This window comes from Alnus glutinosa, chromosome 6 (assembly GCF_958979055.1).
Source record: "Alnus glutinosa chromosome 6, dhAlnGlut1.1, whole genome shotgun sequence".
In the NCBI taxonomy this organism is placed as follows: domain Eukaryota; kingdom Viridiplantae; phylum Streptophyta; class Magnoliopsida; order Fagales; family Betulaceae; genus Alnus; species Alnus glutinosa.
This window is the reverse complement of record NC_084891.1, coordinates 5,790,250-5,807,807: the sequence shown is the minus strand read 5'-3', so window position 1 is coordinate 5,807,807 and position 17,558 is coordinate 5,790,250. Positions and strand designations below refer to the sequence as shown.

At 35.7% G+C, this 17,558-nt stretch overlaps 2 protein-coding genes across 7 annotated transcripts in view; both read right to left on the bottom strand.

Moving 5' to 3' along the window:
* LOC133870474 (transcriptional corepressor LEUNIG) overlaps nt 1-10,529 on the bottom strand; it is a 36,845-nt gene extending 26,316 nt beyond the window's left edge. For 2 of the 6 annotated variants that reach the window (XM_062307604.1, XM_062307608.1), the window contains exons 1-8: nt 10,258-10,528; nt 9,642-9,739; nt 9,403-9,512; nt 1,740-2,141; nt 1,569-1,669; nt 598-676; nt 441-516; nt 152-201 (exon numbers count right to left, since the gene is read on the bottom strand). In XM_062307604.1, the coding sequence (XP_062163588.1) occupies nt 152-201; nt 441-516; nt 598-676; nt 1,569-1,669; nt 1,740-2,141; nt 9,403-9,512; nt 9,642-9,739; nt 10,258-10,289 (948 nt within the window). In that variant the 5' untranslated portion in view covers nt 10,290-10,528. Of the gene's footprint in view, nt 1-151; nt 202-440; nt 517-597; nt 677-1,568; nt 1,670-1,739; nt 2,142-9,402; nt 9,513-9,641; nt 9,740-10,257 lie in introns of all 6 variants that reach the window. The other 4 variants (XM_062307606.1, XM_062307609.1, XM_062307607.1 and 1 more) reach the window with 3 other exon arrangements.
* A 4,529-nt stretch (nt 10,530-15,058) lies between these two features.
* LOC133871445 (uncharacterized) lies at nt 15,059-15,791 on the bottom strand. Its single transcript, XM_062308896.1, has 2 exons — nt 15,486-15,791; nt 15,059-15,415 (listed from the first exon to the last, which is right to left on the bottom strand). Exons 1-2 carry the CDS (start codon nt 15,789-15,791, stop codon nt 15,059-15,061), a joined length of 663 nt encoding a protein of 220 aa, XP_062164880.1.
* Between the last annotated feature and the right edge of the window lie 1,767 nt (nt 15,792-17,558).

The window sequence follows — 17,558 nt, the reverse complement described above, 5'->3', positions numbered from 1 at the left end:
TAAAAGTAATAGATATTTCAGACTAAAAAGAAAGACATTAGTGTTCACACACTCAAAACAGAGTGATAAATATTTGCCAAAAATAGGATCGGGAAGGGGGGGAAAAAAAAATCAATCCACTCTTAAGAGATGGGCAAGCAAATAAACTTACTGTGAGTGGCCATCCTTTTAGTGTCAAATTGTTACTACCTTGATTTGATCCTGAAACAATAGGACCTTTAATGTTAGACACAAGCATCTTTATGCAATTAATTAAACAACCTCATAAAATTTTGCAACTAGTAATTTCTGTAATCTATTCAGTACATTAGGCTACTAAATTAAAAGGGGCAAACAAACCTAAAGGATTTGAGCCAAATGGTGTCACAAGTGTGCTACTCATAATTCAGAAGAATGAGACAATTCAATCACAAAAGAGAAAGAAATAGAGCAAAGAATACCAGGAATTCCCAGCAATGAACCTTCAGGAACTGCAGATCTGGGATTTAAAACTGGATTAATCTCACTCTTTATGTCCTGACACCACATTGAAGTCAGAACTACATAAGGATAAGGAAAGTGAAAAATAAAGAGGTCACTTGAACGAAAACACCATACCGGTGTTGACCCTGGTAGTTGTTGATTGCGAGCTTGAACTTGTGGAGACATCCCACCAGCTGTACCATGCAAAACTTGCCTGAAATTAAAGAGATTAAACCCCACTAAAATAATGCTCATATAGGATCAAGAATGTCTAGGTGTTATATCTTTATTATCTGAACAGGGATAGAAAATGATTCCATATAATTATCCATAGCACTTGAAGGGGTACACCCAAATTCACAAGGATTCGTTTCCCAAAGAAAAAGGAATCTTTGCCAAATATTCTAATAACCATTTGAAGCATTACTTTTGTACATTCTAAAACTTTCTTACTCATTGAACCAAATACAAGCCCAATTCAAATGTTATGCACAACATTTTTTATTTTATTTTTGTGGTACCCAAGGGCTCATGAAATACATTTTTAAAGGAAAAAAAAAAATCTAAAATACATTTTTTTTAGTCCTAATTTTGGTGTCATTGTCAATTTGACCCCTAAATTCTCAAATTAAGCAATTAACATTCTAAAGTTTGGATTTATTTTCAATGCAGTCCTCCCATCTTATTCCGTGCTAGTGACGTCAAGCTTTGAATTGATGACCAATTTCACAATGGAACCCCTTGAGTTCAGATGGAGGTCAGAGGAGTGAGAGAGGAGGCAGAATGAACGCAGAACACCAAAATCACAAGGTTTAGCAGTGAGGTGCACAGATGGTTATGTGGGTATCTATGAAGAGAGGAACCAACAGACAGGGCTTTTGGTTGAGAGAGAGAGAGAGAGAGAGATGAGATGGGTTGAAGGAAAAAAAAATTGTAAGGAGCTTAACGCCCCCAATTTTGGCGAAACCAGATAAGGGCTACATTGACAGTAAACCAAGCTATTGGATGTTAATTGCTCAAGTTGGAATTCAAAGTTGGATGTACTAAAATATATTTTAACCCAAAAAAAAAAAAGAGTACAAGGGTTGAGTCTCAGAGAAAAGCACCCTGAAGGCTGGCCAGTTGCTGCAGCTGACTTTAGTATTGAGGCATGATTTGGATCCAAAAGCTGGCCCACATTTTCACCAAATCTTTGCTGCAAGGATTTCTGAAGATGGTTCACAACTTCTAAAAACAATAATAGTCAGGCTATCAAGAAAACCAAATAATCAAACTACCTTCATTGCTGCTTCTTCCAAAGGATCCCTCTGAAGGGGAAGTTTTAATCTTTCCTCATACATCTTAGTCGCCAAGGCATTTGCAGTTCCAGTGTTCTGCCGCATGAGAGGGTCATTTCCAACAAGGCCATTTGTATTGCCATTAAGGAGGTGGGCCCCATCTCTCCGCTGCTGCTGCGGCGTTGGCGGCTGCTGTTGCTGCTGTTGCGGCTGCTGTTGTTGTTGTTGCTGTTGTTGCTGTTGCTGCTGCTGCTGAGCGTGCCTCTGCATCAAGAGCTGCTGCATCTGCATATGCTGTTGCTGATGTTGTTGTTGTTGATGTTGTGGCTGTTGAGGTTGTTGCTGCTGCTGCTGCTGTTGTTGTTGATGTTGTTGCTGCTCCCTTGCTTTAATCAACTGCGTCTGCAATTTTGTAGTTACATAAGCATCCAACCATTACCGCTTTTTTCTCTCTTTTTCTTTTCTTTTTTCTTTTGCATAAGAACTTCAACAAACACCATTGTACCATACAGGTTAAAGTTTGCAGTCCACCATCAATTTCATAACCACAACAGATACATCAAATAAATCATTAACTTTCGAGGAATTCACAAATAAATGTTTTACAGAATTTAGGAGACAGAAATCTTCAGGCTATTTGATGCCTCTACTGAAAGGAATCCACATATCCTGACATGCACAAAGTTCCCTCTCACCTAACTACGAAAGCCCTCAACTACTTCAGGATGGATTACTTGTTTGGCACCACAGCCAAACCTACAAGGGTTTCTCTAAGGATGTAAATTAAGTTTGAAGAACACCCTACAGATCACTAGTTAAAAACATTGAGTCGAGGAGAACAAACACAAGGAAATGTGCTTGTTTGGTGGACGAAATTCATATTGAAAAGGTTAGAAACTTAAGCGACAATGGTGTTGTAGTACATCTATTTTAATTGCATATGCAGGCACAGAAGCTAGTGTAACTATTGTAATGTCAAAATAGGTTACTCTTTAACATTTTCCTGGTGAAAGGGGAATTTATGCTTGTTGTAGAGTTTGCATGAAAAAAACATTAGAGAGAAAGAGGAGGCTCGTTACTTCTCACGTAACCTACCTCACATGTTGTATTATATAGATTGAAAAATATATTAATAACCAACATGCTACATATATATCAAATAAACCCAACTTGGAACAAATAAACCCTAACCGGTAACGTAACAAAGAGTTTGTAAACATGCCAGTGAACTGGGCTCCAAACTTCACAATTTTTTTTTTATAGATAATAAAAGAAATAGCATTAAAAAAGCGTGTAAAGGCGCCCCTAAGCATACATGGAGTATACAAAAAGGACACCAAAACAAAGGAAAAACAGGAAAAAAAAAAAAGAAAAAAAGAAAAGAAAAGGAAGAACACCCGAAAAAACCCAAAAGACAGAAGAAATGCTACATTACACCCCCAACCTCTTGCCTCTAACCCGACTTTACAAATGGTGTAGATATATCTCTATTGTGTATCTTGTCTCGAATGAAATAATAATTAGCCTCAATATGCTTGGTCATTTCAAGAAAAATTGGGTTAGACGCAATATGTAAAGCAACTTGGTTATAAAAAAAACAATGGGATAGGAATAAGAGCTGAAAACCCAATCTTCTGAAGAAAATGTTGTAACAACGTCAACTTACTAGTAGTATGAGCCATTGGCATGTGCAGATCGCGCCACCACTTTCTATTTCTTACTCTTCCAAGTTACCAGATTATCTCCTAAGAATGTATAATATCCTGCAGTAGACCGTTTATTTGAGGGAGAACCTATCCAATATGCATCAATAAAACCTTCTACCTTGAGATATCTATTCAGTCTATACAATATCCCAAGACCAGGAGCCCTTTTCAAATACCGACTAATACAAGCAACAGTTTCCCAATGTGAAACCCGAGGAGCCTCCAAGAGTTTACTGTTAGGGGATTGATTATGAGGAAATGTTTGCTCCAGTAGCAAAGATGAACTCAATTAGGGTTCTACTTTCTATAGCTGCGAACTTGGATTGACCTCTACATCATTTTGATGTAAAAAAAAAAAATTGCATTTCTTCATGAAGACCAAGAAGAAGAAGTATACATGGAAACTCCCCTTGGTTTGGAAGATTTATCCTCAGTGGGAAAAGTGTGCAAACTAGTAAAGGCAGCTTTGTATGGCCTAAAACAATCTCCAAGAGCATGGTCCTAGTGGTTTTCCCGGGCTATGCAAAGATTTGGTTACAAGCAGAGTCAGACTGATCATACACTTTTCATTAAGCATTCCACTCAAGGAAAGGTAACAGCTTTAATTGTGTATGTTGATGATATTGTCTTAACAGGAAATGATGATGGGGAAATATAGAACTTAAAACATTGTCTTGCTAATGAGTTTGAAATAAAGGACTTGGAGAGACTGAAGTACTTTCTCGGCATTGAGGGAGCAAGGTCAAAGCATGGTATATTTATCTCCCAACGAAAATACATACTTGATCTTCTCAACGAAAATGCATCCAATGCAGAGGCAGAATTTAGAGCTATGGCTCATGGAGTGTATGAAACATTATGGTTGAAAATACTCTTGAAAGAGCTTGGGTTTGACTCCAAGGACTCAATACGATTGTATTGTGACAATAAAGCGACTAAGTATTGCTCATAATCCAGTCCAACATGACCAAACCAAGCATCTTGCAAATGATCGACATTTTATCAAAGAAAAACTCCAAGGTGTCATATGTACTCGATAGGAGAACTTGCAGATATCTTGACAAAGGGAGTATCTAGTCGTGTTCTTCATATAGTCTTATGCAATCTGGGCATGCGAGACATCTATGCCCCATCTTGAGAGTGAGTGTTGAAGATTTGTTGAATATTTGATCCACCGTGATTATTGCTTATTTATGTTTATTTGATTACGTTGTAATACTTTCCATATTAGGTTCTAGGTTTTTATATTTAACCAATGTAGCCACATGGAAGATTAGAGCAATAAGAATAATTCTCTTCTTTTCTCAATTCTGTTTTTCTACTAGCTGATGGTCAAGGGCAACGCGTATAGACCTAGAATGGAACAGTCGAGCATGTGGGAAACAAGACTTGACAAGGAGGAGAGGTAGAAGCAAATAGAGGTGAAACTGACAATAGAATGGACAAAAAAAAATGCTCAAGAGTAGACTCGCGCAAAGTATCAATAGTAAAGCAGGGAGTAAACTCAACAAATGTGACATTGGCGCTAGAGAAGTAGCGTCGAAGAACATGACTATAGAAAGAAAGACACATTTGGTACCACAGGATCGAGTTTATCAAAACCAAGACCCAAGTTCTAAACATTTCCTAAGGTTGTCCTAGATACTCACCCAGGACAACCTTAGGAAATGGCATGTTATCGTGATCAACCGATGCTGCATGTGTAAGAAGACCAAGGAAACTGTGGATCATCTGCTTCTCCACAGCGACGTAGCTTTTGTTTTGTGGAATTCTCTCTTCAGCCGTTTCGGGATGTCTTGGGTTATGCCTAGGCGGGTTATTGACTTGCTTGTTGTCGATGGTCATCTGGTAGATCAAGGAGCGCTGTTGTTTGGAAAATGGTGCCTATTTGTATCTTTTGGTGCAATAGGAGTTTTGAAGACTTGGAAAGATCCTTAGAAGAGATCCTTTCTATCACTCTATGTATTGTTGGACTTCGGCTTATGTCCATCCTTTGTATATTTCTTTTTCTGACTTTCTCACTCGTTTTTCTATTTTTAGATAGGTGTTTTCCCTATATACTTCCAGTGTACTAAAGGGCACCTTACGTTTTTTCTATAAAATTAATCTCTTACCTATCAAAAAAAAGTTCTGAACATAACAGGCACCCAAAAACCTTCAATGGCAAGGAGAATGGGTAGGAAGAAAATAAGAGAATTTGAAAGAGACAAAGCAGGGCATCCGATTACTAAGATAGCAAGAAGTAAATAACCACAAAAACTAGCTGAAAAGCCCACTGGCGATGCTGAAATATGCCAAATAACTACAAGAAGAAGCTAAAAAAACCATTGACAGTGCTGGAATAGGCCAAAAATCACAAGAAACAGCCCAAACCAAAGCAAAAACAACCAAGAAATTGCGTAAATGAACAGAAACTGGCTGAAATAAACCTGTGTCGAGCAAAAACTACTCAAAACTAGTCGGAACCGGACGTAATAGACAGAAAACTAACCTGAACAGGATAAAATTTGTTAAAAAACAAACTGGAACCGGCCAAAATAATCCCAAATTTGCTGAAATCCAATGAAAACGTCTTGGGAGGTGACCGAAACCGGCAAGACAAGTAAAATCGGATCAGGTTGGGCTGACGAAACATGCTGACCCAATAAAGGAACCGGCTTGACCTGACTCGACGCTGGGTTGAACCGACTTGATCCCTCCTTGGTTTGGGCTGGACTCTACCCAAACTGAAACTTGGATATCCTATTCCTAGATTACGAATGGTTTGGATTGAGCTATGGATATCCTCATCCTAGATAAGGGGCAATGAGAACCTATAACCAAACAATTGTCTTTCTTCTCCAAAACTCACAAGAAATTTGCCAGTGACACTCGGACCATGCCAGCAACCACTGCAACGACGATGAAACATTCAAACAAAGATAACAACCACGCAATATCCACCGCAAACCACCATTGCACTCAGCTCTGGCCACCAAAGACCACCAACCAACCACCTAGATCGAGTTTCGACACAAGAAACCCTTAAATTACAATAGTCACGATTGCAGTTCTGTTGGTTACATCAAAACCACCAACTATGGCAGAACAAATAGCTGTTGGTGGTACGACATCACATCATTGATGACAGTGATCTCGACGCCTTCACTCTCCTCAAACTGGCATTAAGCCCAATAGCTCAATATCCTTCAATCAGTAACAAAAACAAATTGGGTGAGAGAAAGGGGGGAAAAAAAAAAGAAAAAAGGGAAAGAGAATAAGTAGGGAGAAAGGGAAAGATCACAGGGTAGAGGGTTAAACCCTAAGCTCTGATACCATGTTGTAAAGCTTGCATGAAAAAACTTTAGAGAGAAAGAGGAGGCTAATTACTTCTCACGTAACCTACCTTACACATTTTATTATACAGGTTGAAAAATATATCAATGACCAAAATACCCATGTACACCAAACCCTAACAAACTCTTCTAACAATGCCCTTCAAAGTTATATAAGATAGAATAAATACAATTTCCACAAAGATGTGTATTGATGGGTAGCTTGTGTGAGATGACTATAGCCGATGAAATCCAATTGAGCTTCAAACCCACAACCCATCCCTTAAAAGGCCAAATTTCACCACACAGCTACCAAAAAGAAATAGCAAAGAAGTGAATAAATGAATAAATGAGAACACTTCTAAGGACTAGTGTGCATTAGACTGAACAGCATAAATGAGATAAATGACTAGAATCTCTAAAAACTGCCATTCACTCAACTGTCGATGAGCGAATGCAGAAATATAAAACATTTAAACACGGACATGCCTAAAAAAGGTCAAGCAGAAGGGGGTGGAGATCTACTCTTGTTGAAGGTAGGAAAAGACAATCAAAAACCAAGCACGGAGAAGGAGAAACCACCACTCAAAAGGCAACTTCATTAGAGCATTTGCAGTGAACTAGTCAAAATTTAAGCAAATTTTGGCTAAAAAATTCACTGTTGTTATTTTAGCTAAATACCAAACTCTCTAAATATTCTCTACTTTAAATAAATACTACTTTTTATTGGTTTTAAAGTAACCACTTCCATCCACTTTTCAACCACTTTCAACTGTCATGAAACCAAAATTTATTGGTTTCACCTTCATTTGAACATTTCATCTACAAGGTGCCCAAACATGGTGTACAAAGAACCCAAATCCAACTTAAAGCACGTACATTGGTCACAAATGTGCACTCAAAAAATGGGTTTATGATTCAAACAAGGTGAAGCCAAGATACATGTGGACAAAAAAATTCACAACCATTACCAGAACAACTCAACATTCAAAAGCCAAAACAATGCATGTAATCTGAATAAAAACCACATAAAAGAGAACTTTTCACATTCCTTCCCCCTCACCCCCTCAATTTTTTGGGGAAACAACCGAACAAAACACTAAAAGCAATCAAAATGCACAAAACCCATAAAACCCAAACCCAAATAACCAAAAACCATTCACTTAACCACACGTGCCACAGCTCTAGACACACCAGCGAGGTCGAGGCCGAAGTGCTCAGAGCAGGGGCAGAGCACCACGACGAAGCGGAGGAGTCATACGATGGCATTTCATCCTCAAGAACCCCAGAAACCAAATTCTCATACAACCCACCACAAACTACAATCCCAAAACCCTAAAACCCAATTCTTTCCCCTCCAAGAAACCCAAAACCCCAACATTAACGAAAATTCAAGCAAACCCAAGCCCTAATTCCCCAAACAAAACACGCCCAGAAACCCAAATCACCCAAAAAGCAAGCAGATTTAGAGTGAAAATTTACCACTGCTATCGTATGGCTCGTAGTCCATAGCCAGTTTACCACCCAAAGTCCCAAACCCCCTTAAATTCCAAAGAAGCAAACCCAAAACCCTAATAAATCCACAGCTAAATCGGAGACCGAACCACACCGAAGACTGCGCGATTCAGCTTAAACTGACACCGCAACACGAATGCGTCGATCTCCCTCTCCCGTGCATCTTCTTCTATCTCCGGTAGACACAAAACTAGCGCGAAGGAACTTTGAGGCTGAACGAATACGCGGGGGAATGAAATAAAAAAAAAAAAAAAAAAAAAAAATGAAAAATAAGAAGAGACAATCGAAAGTCGCTCGGCTGAAGAGATGATCGTGTCTGACAATCGTCTGAATTACTATATCAGTAGAGAGTTTGCTGCAGACATGGTTTTGAGAAAATTCGGCAGAATTTGGTGAATTCGTTGTTTTGATGAGTTCACTACAAGTACTCTTAGGCTTCTTAGCATGTAAAGTATCCATTATTCTCGACTCTCAGTTGTTGTCACAATCAAGGACAAATGCAAGTTAAAAATTGTCAGCAACAATTGTTATGGGGAATGCAATGTTACAAGATCCCAAAAGCGGATACAGAAGCAAAAGCAAGTTAGTATCAATTTCCAGAAGCTTAGGGACACAAATGAAATGATAAACAGCAGAAATCCATTATACACACTAGTCACAGAAATAAAACCAACAATTTTAGAACAAGTAAACCACAATGTTAGCTGATATCCAGGATCCCAAAGGAAAAACATTAAACAGCAAGCTCATTAAACTAATGTTTTTCAAAGAATCTTACTAAATAACTTTGTTTAGCAACAACTAAGCTCGAGATAAAAAAAATAATTAAAAATAAAAAATAAAGGAACCAAGAATTTCCCAAAAAAATCGATGACACAATAGAGCTTGAGTTGATTCTGCACAGGATACTCAAAGTCCAAACTTTCCATGAAAGTCAGTGTCTTTAGATGAAACAGTTTTGAGTATGCATTAATGAACTGTTCTAATAGTCTTTAAACTGCAAGTATCTGTCTCCTCTCATTACAAAGGATATTTATCACATTTCCTCCTCTGTAGTGCTCTCACCGTCAAAACACTAACCTAAGGGAGAATATTAAAATATCAGTAACAAAATATTCTTAAACCAACCTCGATGTAAGATGCAGCAACTTCCGAGTGCTTCTCATTAGTCCTAGCAATAAAAATATCCCAGAATACTGACCACCACTCAAAGAGAAAACCTCCGGGCGCATCAATAGCTGTAAATTCATGTTCCAATAGTTTAAACCAATCAAAATCTCTTTCAAAATTTAAAGAAAAAGAACCTCAGAACGGAAAAGTTCTTTGTTTTCCTACATCATTGTTTTCATGTTTTCAGATATACTTACCAACGGGATCAGACGAAACTTTTCCTTCAGCTTGAAAAGCCTGTGCAGAAGCCTTTAAATCCCTCTTCACTAAATAATCGTGGATATACACATCTAACCTGTTATTTAATGATGGGAAGAACATATTATATCAGGCATGCGTATTAGGGAAAAAGATTAATCTTTTATGGAGAACCATAGCTAAAATATCAAGAACTCAAGATTGCAGTAAAAAATAGAGATGATAAAAAACCTTTGAAGAACAGTGGGGTTACTACACAAATTCATTCCTGAAAAAAAAAAAATCATGCCTAGAAACCAAAACAACTAGTGCACAAACTTAACCACATTAAACATCAGAAAACACAACCCCCCCCAAAACAACCCAAAAGTTACAATACATAAAAAATACAAAACAGCACGAGAGTAAAAGAACAAACCTAGAATCAAAACACTGAAAAAACAAACAGAACCCACAAAATCCCAGAAACCCAGAACCCCAAATCAAATAGAAAACAACACAAAAAAGCCATTTACTGACAAGAAAAGAGAAACCAAAATACAAAAACCCAGATATAATGAAACAACAAAAGAGAAAACAGGACAATATGCAGGAGAAAAGGCAAAAAGTACTCGCATTTTATCAGCTTCCCAGTTAGTCTGAGACATGGTGTTGAATCCAAGTGCTCACAGGAGCACGGGACAGAAGCGTAAATATTCCTGGGGCCAAAACCTGCTTCTGCTTCTCTATACCTCTATAAAGATTATCCACAAACCCAGAAGGGCAGAAACACCAAATTCTTGTCTCTGGACATGGAAACCCAAAAAAAACAAAAGGAAGAGACACTGCAGAGAAAGAGATAGAAAGAGAGAGAATCTGTGTGAAGGAATGGAAGTAAAGCCTCAAATTGTAGCGAATTAAAACCCAGAAAATAATTTAATACAACATGTGTTGGGTATTATATAAATGCATTAATATTTTTTTTTTTAATTGAATATAATATAAACAGAAAGTTAAGGATTGAAAGAGATACCTTGCAACTTGCAACTTCCACCTTCCAAAAACCTTCCCTTATTACTTTATAAGTTTATAACTTCAGATCTTTTTACGACTTTGAAAATAAGATACTTAAACTTTAAAAAGTGTTGATTTAAAATCCATCTTTTTGTTTAGAAATAGTAAAACTCCTTTTAATGTTCTTTTGAAGACTTTCTATACCGACATGACACCTTATTTTTAATAAAAAAAAAAAGTACAAGATGTAATGTGCATAAGAGAACCCCAAAAGACACTAAAAGGAGTTATAGCATTCTTTTTTTTATTTATTTTAACCATCCGTTAGAATTTTTCTTTAAATCTTATCAAAATTCTTAAAATACTCTTGTATTTTGTTTTAAAATTTTTTTTAAAGATTCATGCATAAGTATTTTTGTAAATTCTGTTAAATTCTGACTAAAACTTAAATTCTAGAAATTTTTTTTTCTAAAAATAAATAGGAGTATTTTGAAAATTTTGGCATGATTTAGCAAATTGTTGAAATTAAAAAAAAAATTGAAAACTAAATACCTTAAATTGTTATTTTTTTTTTAAATTTAGGTATCTTATTTAAAGAAATAATAAAAAATTTAAGAGTTATAAGTGAAATTCTTCAAAATAAAAATAAGTAAATAAATAAATAAAAAAATCGGTTGTGAGCTTTTTTTTTAATTTATTTTTTTCTTTTTTAAGAGACTCTCAGATATCACTGTCTTTTGTTGAATGAATTTACCAAACGAGCCCTCAAATTGCATCATATTTTCATCATCTGACACTCGGCCCATTGTCAGCTTTTACCATTAAATGACCCAAACAACCTCATAAGTTGGTAATATTACTATTCAATATTATGTACAGAGTTGTTAATTTGGTGAGTAGAGAGGGCTGGTTCGGGAGTTTCATCTGCGCCAAGTTCACCAGTGCCTTTTTTCTTGTCGGACTTGTGTTTTCCTGTATTTATGAATAGACCCCTAATTTTTTGCTTATTTTAGAAGTTTCCCCCACAGGTTTTAGAATCAGCTTTGTGCTTATCCTTGACCTAACTCTAATCATTCTTGGTGGGTAGCCCTACCCTTGATTATCAACGTGGAAAAGACGGTTTTGACCAGATTCAAAGGTCAAAACGACTTCCGCTAAAAGAAAAAGAAAGAAATTAATTTTGATTCATTTCTAGAATTCTTATAATAAATAAGTAATATATATATATATATATATATATATGAAATACATTAAATTATTATTCGCTGATTGAATATCAAAATATAGATTTATACTTACCCGACAAGTTAGAGTAAATGATAAAAATTAAGCAATAAATTTTGACAGTTAAATTAATTAATTAGGAGTAGCGTTAGGAATATTATAATTTTTATTACAAAGTTATTTTTAAACTAACATGCAAAAAAATAAAAAATTGGGCTTAATTATTTCACCAATTATGTATTGTCACATTAATTTGTGAACGATTTTGTACGAAAAATTGTTGTACTTTAAGGATTTTTCAATTGTTTAGTGATTGATACAATAAATATCACGTTGAATATCATATCAATTGATAAGTAATTTGTAATATTCCTAACAGCATTCAACGGTATATTAAATATCAAAATAATTTTGACTTAACGGTTGAGAATGTAATAGTTATTTCAACAATATATCTTTTTTTTTTTCTTTTTTTCTTTTTCAATTGTTTAGTGATTGATATGATAAAATATCACGTTAAATATCATATCAATTGATAAGCAATTTGTAATAAAAATTGTAATACTCCTAACAGCATTCAACAGTATATTACATATCAAAATAATTTTGACTTAACGGTTGAGAATGTAATAGTGCGTTTGGAATTGTGATGTAATAAACAAAAAGTGCGATTTTAAACCAAATAGCAAAAGATGTATTATTTGAGAATTTTGTTTTTAAAAAATTAAGATTTAAAAACGCATAAAATTACTTTTTTAAATCGTAGCCAAGGGGATACTTTTTTGAAAACACATAATTTTAAAAGATAATTTGCGAATTTAAATGTCAAACTACGATTTTACCGAACGCTTAAATACATTTTCAAAAATTACTTTTTAAAATTGCACATTTTAAAATTGTTATTTTTAAATCGCACTTTTTGAAATCACAAATTCAAACAGACCATAAAATGAATCATGACACAAACTCAAAGGATTTTTTTAAAAAAAGTGATACATTAGAATTAAGAAAATAAAAACAAAATTGAACAATATGAACGTGATCTTCACAATGTTTATCACCCAATAATACATAATGATTATTAAAATAGACATATAATATATATTATATAATTCCTTTTGCTTCCCAAGATATCTTCTTCCATAAATATCTCATGTTATTATTCAGATATTTACAGAGTCAATTATATAAATAATTTTTTTACAAAAAAAAAAAAGAATAAAAATTGTTTTGCTTGTCATTTTCAATCATCGTAGGTTATAAGTAACCGAAGTGATTTTGACAAGACCAAATTCATCTTTATACGCAATGCTCTGAGAAAAATAAATGAATAAGTAAATATATTTTAATTCAAATTAAAAACATTTATATTTTTCTATATAACATCAATTACTCTTAATTATATTTAACAAAAAAAATATATTAAAAAACATAACTCTTTTTACTTTTCTTTATAAAAAAATTACAAACTTTTTTATACTTTATATCACATTAATTACTTTTTATTACTATTTAAATAAAATTTTCACTAGAATATATATATTTATTTTAGGTAAGATTCTTTAAAATTATGATAAATAAATCCCTGACTACGTGGTTTAAAATGTTCAAAATTTTTCTCTCAAACACGACCCTTTTCGTGATTTTATTTAAAATAATTTCTTTTTCTTTTTTTTTTACCTCCAATTAACCTTTTCACTTTTGTGGTAAAAATCATGGTAAAATTAAAAAAAGAAGAAAAGCCAAGGCTTAATGAACAATAGTACCGAATTAGCGTTTTTTGCTAAAAGATAAAAATATTAATAAATAATTTTAAACATAAATTATTTACAAAACACTTGGAACGAATTTTATTTTTACGTCACATCACAATTATAATAATAAATAAATCGTTTTAAAAGTATGGAGTATATTCACGTCAATGAGTTTAAAAGCAGAGTTGACGAACTTTGGGATTGACCTGTGAGAATAGAATGAAGATCCTAGACAGAATAGTACTACTACTACTCCAAAAATCCTTTGTACTTTCCATCAACGGTTGGGATTATCTCAGTGTGGCTTTTTTTCATTGCCACGTGTCTTCCCTTTTTTTTTTTTTTTTTGTTGAAGAAACGTGTCTCCCTTTTGTTCTTTAGATTTAAAGCAAGCTTTACTTCATTAACACCATTCACATGAAAATTGCAAAGAAATTCAGGGGGTGACCAAAAGGACGAAAGGAGTCAACCCATTTTCAAGAATTGTATACTTTTCTTAGTGGTAGTTCCGTCCTTTGGCCAAAACCAGCAGACGTGTGGGTGTCGCTTCCTCAAACTTCCTTCTATGCACTTCATTTTTCTCCAAAATATCGCTTTCTCACTGTCGTGGAATTATGGTTGGTTGGAGTTTGTGATTCTAAAATGTAGTTTTTAAAATTTTAGTATAAGTATTTTTGTAAAATTATAGTTTGGCCTTTTAAAATTATACCTTCAAAAAAAAAAAAATCACATTGCCTGAAATTTGAAAAGGTAGATTTTTAACGTTTTCAAATCGCAATTTTTTAAAAATATAATTCCTTAACGATTCATTTCCTGCGATTTGATTTAAAATCAAATTTTTTGTCTATGAAATCGCAATTTCAAACGCACATTTAATGTGTCGAATAAGAACATGTTTTATTCAAGTCGGGTTCCAACCAATATGTATTCAAAATGCAGATGATTTTCATGTGAATTTTTAATTCACACACACACACATATATAATAAATTCAACTTTTTAGGGTTTTTTTTTTTAGTAAAAAAACGGAAGTATTAACAAATAACTCAAAACTATTTTTATATTTATGTCGCGTCACAACTAAAAAGCAAAAAAAAGTTTTGCCAAACGAATTTTCTTTTTATACATGTCAAATTAATAAAGTGAAATAAAAAAAATTCTTCCTACTCAAATCTCTTTTTTTTTTTTTTTTTTTTTTTTTTTAAAGAATTAATGATTCTTATTAAATCAGAAAGATGAAACTTGCTTAGCAAATACAATATACTGGATGTATGAAGGGCATTCATCCACCCACAATTTATCTAACAATTGAGAAATTGCAAACTTAGCTAATGTATGGGCTACTATATTCACAGCTCTACTAGCATGTTGGATCACCACCGGATGCAAACTTTGGAGCTTCACTTTTGTATCTTCAACAATCTATCCGTGGGGACTCCAATTTGGCTAGGTCTGATTCAAATCTATGACTACAATCTTAAAATCCCCCTCCACCACTACATGGTGAAGTCCTCTACTCGCACACAGATTGACTACTTGCCATGTTGCCACAACCTCAACAGTGGTGGAATCATCTATAAATGGAAGGACTTTGGCCAAAGTTGCAACAACCTGCCCTTGATCATTCCGCACCACCACCCCTACACTCATGTTCCTTGATATCTTGTTAAGAGATGCGTCCCAATTTGCCTTCATCCAACCATCATTCGGTAGCCTCCATTTTGGAGGAGTGTTGGCCACTGCCATTGGAGGTAGAACCCCTCCTTGAAAAGCTTCTGAAAAGCCCTTAGCCATTTCCTGAGCCTTTGAAATGATTTGTCCAGGGGGGAGAAAATTACAATTGAACACACAATTCATTCCTTCTTAGCCACACCTGACGCAGCACCATCATAGCATCAATAAAGTCTTCCTGATCCAACCTTTCCTTGAGTAGCTGGATGATGTGCATCCCATCGCCCTCCACTAGAGTCATCTTCTGCAAACGCCTGCAATAATCTTGCCATACAGCAACAGCAGTCGAGCAACTCCACAGTGCATGGAACACAGTTTCTACGTGGTCTAGGCAAAAAGGACTAGAAGAGTCTTGTACTATACCTTTGTGAAATAATTTCTCCTTTGTAGCCAGAATGTTACTACCCAATTTCCATAAGAAATTTTTTGCCACAAGTGGAATCTTCATGTTCCACAAATCCTTCCAGAAGCTTTGTTTTTTCATAGTGTTAAAGGATTCCCCCGTTTCCTAAATCCGTCTAGCCATTGCCATGTGATATGCACTTCTGACTGTATAGCTCCCACTCTTAGAGCCCATCCATATCAGCTTGTCTTCTTGTCTCAGCGGACTTGGCACCACACTGCACACCTTTGCTGCCTCCTTATTGTTGAAAATTGCATGTATTAAGCCATAGTTCCACCAACCCGTATTTGGGTCCAACAGTGCAGCTACCTTTGCATCATGGGGGAATACTTGGATCGTGTAATGCACACCATGATCAGAGGAGGAAGGGATCCATCTATCCCCCTAAATCTAAACTTTTTCGCCATTCCCAATCCTCCACATCAGCCCTTGCTCCAGAAGCGGTTTAGCTTTAAGCATGCTCCACCAAGTGAAAGATGGATTAGATCCCAACTAAGCCTGTAAAAAGGAGTCTCTAGGGAAATATTCCCTTTCAAGCACCTGTGCCACTAGTGAATTAGGTTGTTAGATCAACCTCTAGCATTGTTTTGCAAGAAGGGCTAAATTAAAAACCTCTAAGTCCCAAAAGCCAAATCCTCCACTCTGTTTTGAAAGACCCAAACACGACTAGCTCATCCAATGTACTCCTTTAGAGCCTGAATTGTTCCCCCACCAGAAGCAGTTCATCAAAGAGTGGAGTTTTGAGCACAAGGATTTCGGGAGCTGGAAAACGCTCATACAATATGTCGAGATGGCTTGCACCACAACCTTTAGGAGGATCTCCCTTCCCGCCAAAGAGAGGGATTTTTCTTTCCAACCTTCCAGCTTCATTCGGACTCTTGAAACAATACCAACAAATGTTCTTAACTTTGATCGACCCACCATGGCCGGGAGACCTAGGTATTTCTCAAAAGAGGCTGCTAGGGGGATTCTTCCTGAGTCATGAATAAAGTCCTTGAATGCTTTTTTCTCATGTTTTTGCTGTAAAAGATAGATGTCTTTTCACTATTTAGCTTTTGCCTAGATGCCAACTCATACCGATGTAGAATATCAAGAACAGCTACCCATTCGATGAAGTTTGCCTGACAAAATAAGAGGCTATCATCCGCAAAAAAGATGTGACTAAGCTTTACATCCCTTGCAGAAATTGGTGCCCCTGAAATCTTCCCTTCAAGGCAAGCTCTTTGAAGCAACGAACTTAAGCCCTTCGCACACAAAAGGAAGAGGTAAGGGGAGAGTGGGTCCCCTTGCCTTAACCCTCTAGTTGGTGAGTGTTAGTATTTTATATTGGCTACATTCTGGATAAAACAAAAACACTTTATGTAATGGTTGCGTTTTAACAGGATGGTCGGTTTTCAATTCAGAATCTTCATGTATTTAGACAATGATCAAATTAAAGACAATAACTGATTACAAGCTTGTTAAAGATGTCCATGAAGAGTCCTTGCAAAATCTAAGACAAAAACAACCGGTTCCTGTGCAACCGTCCGGACGGGTCTTTGAAGGCGTCTGGACGCTCCTCAGTGTCCAACAGACAACGATGAAGATGCCCGGACGTCAGAGCAACATCGTTCGAATGCCAGGTCAATCAGTATTCAACAAGGAGTTGGATTTTAGAAGCCAACATTGTTTGGGAAGTCTCTGCAAGTCGTCCAGACGACGTGGCAGCACGTCCGGACGATGTCCAGTATTTCAGAATATTCCAGAGTTCTGTTCGAATGCGGAAAGGATTTTAGCGAAGACCGTCTGGACGCTTGGTCAAGCCGTCCGAAC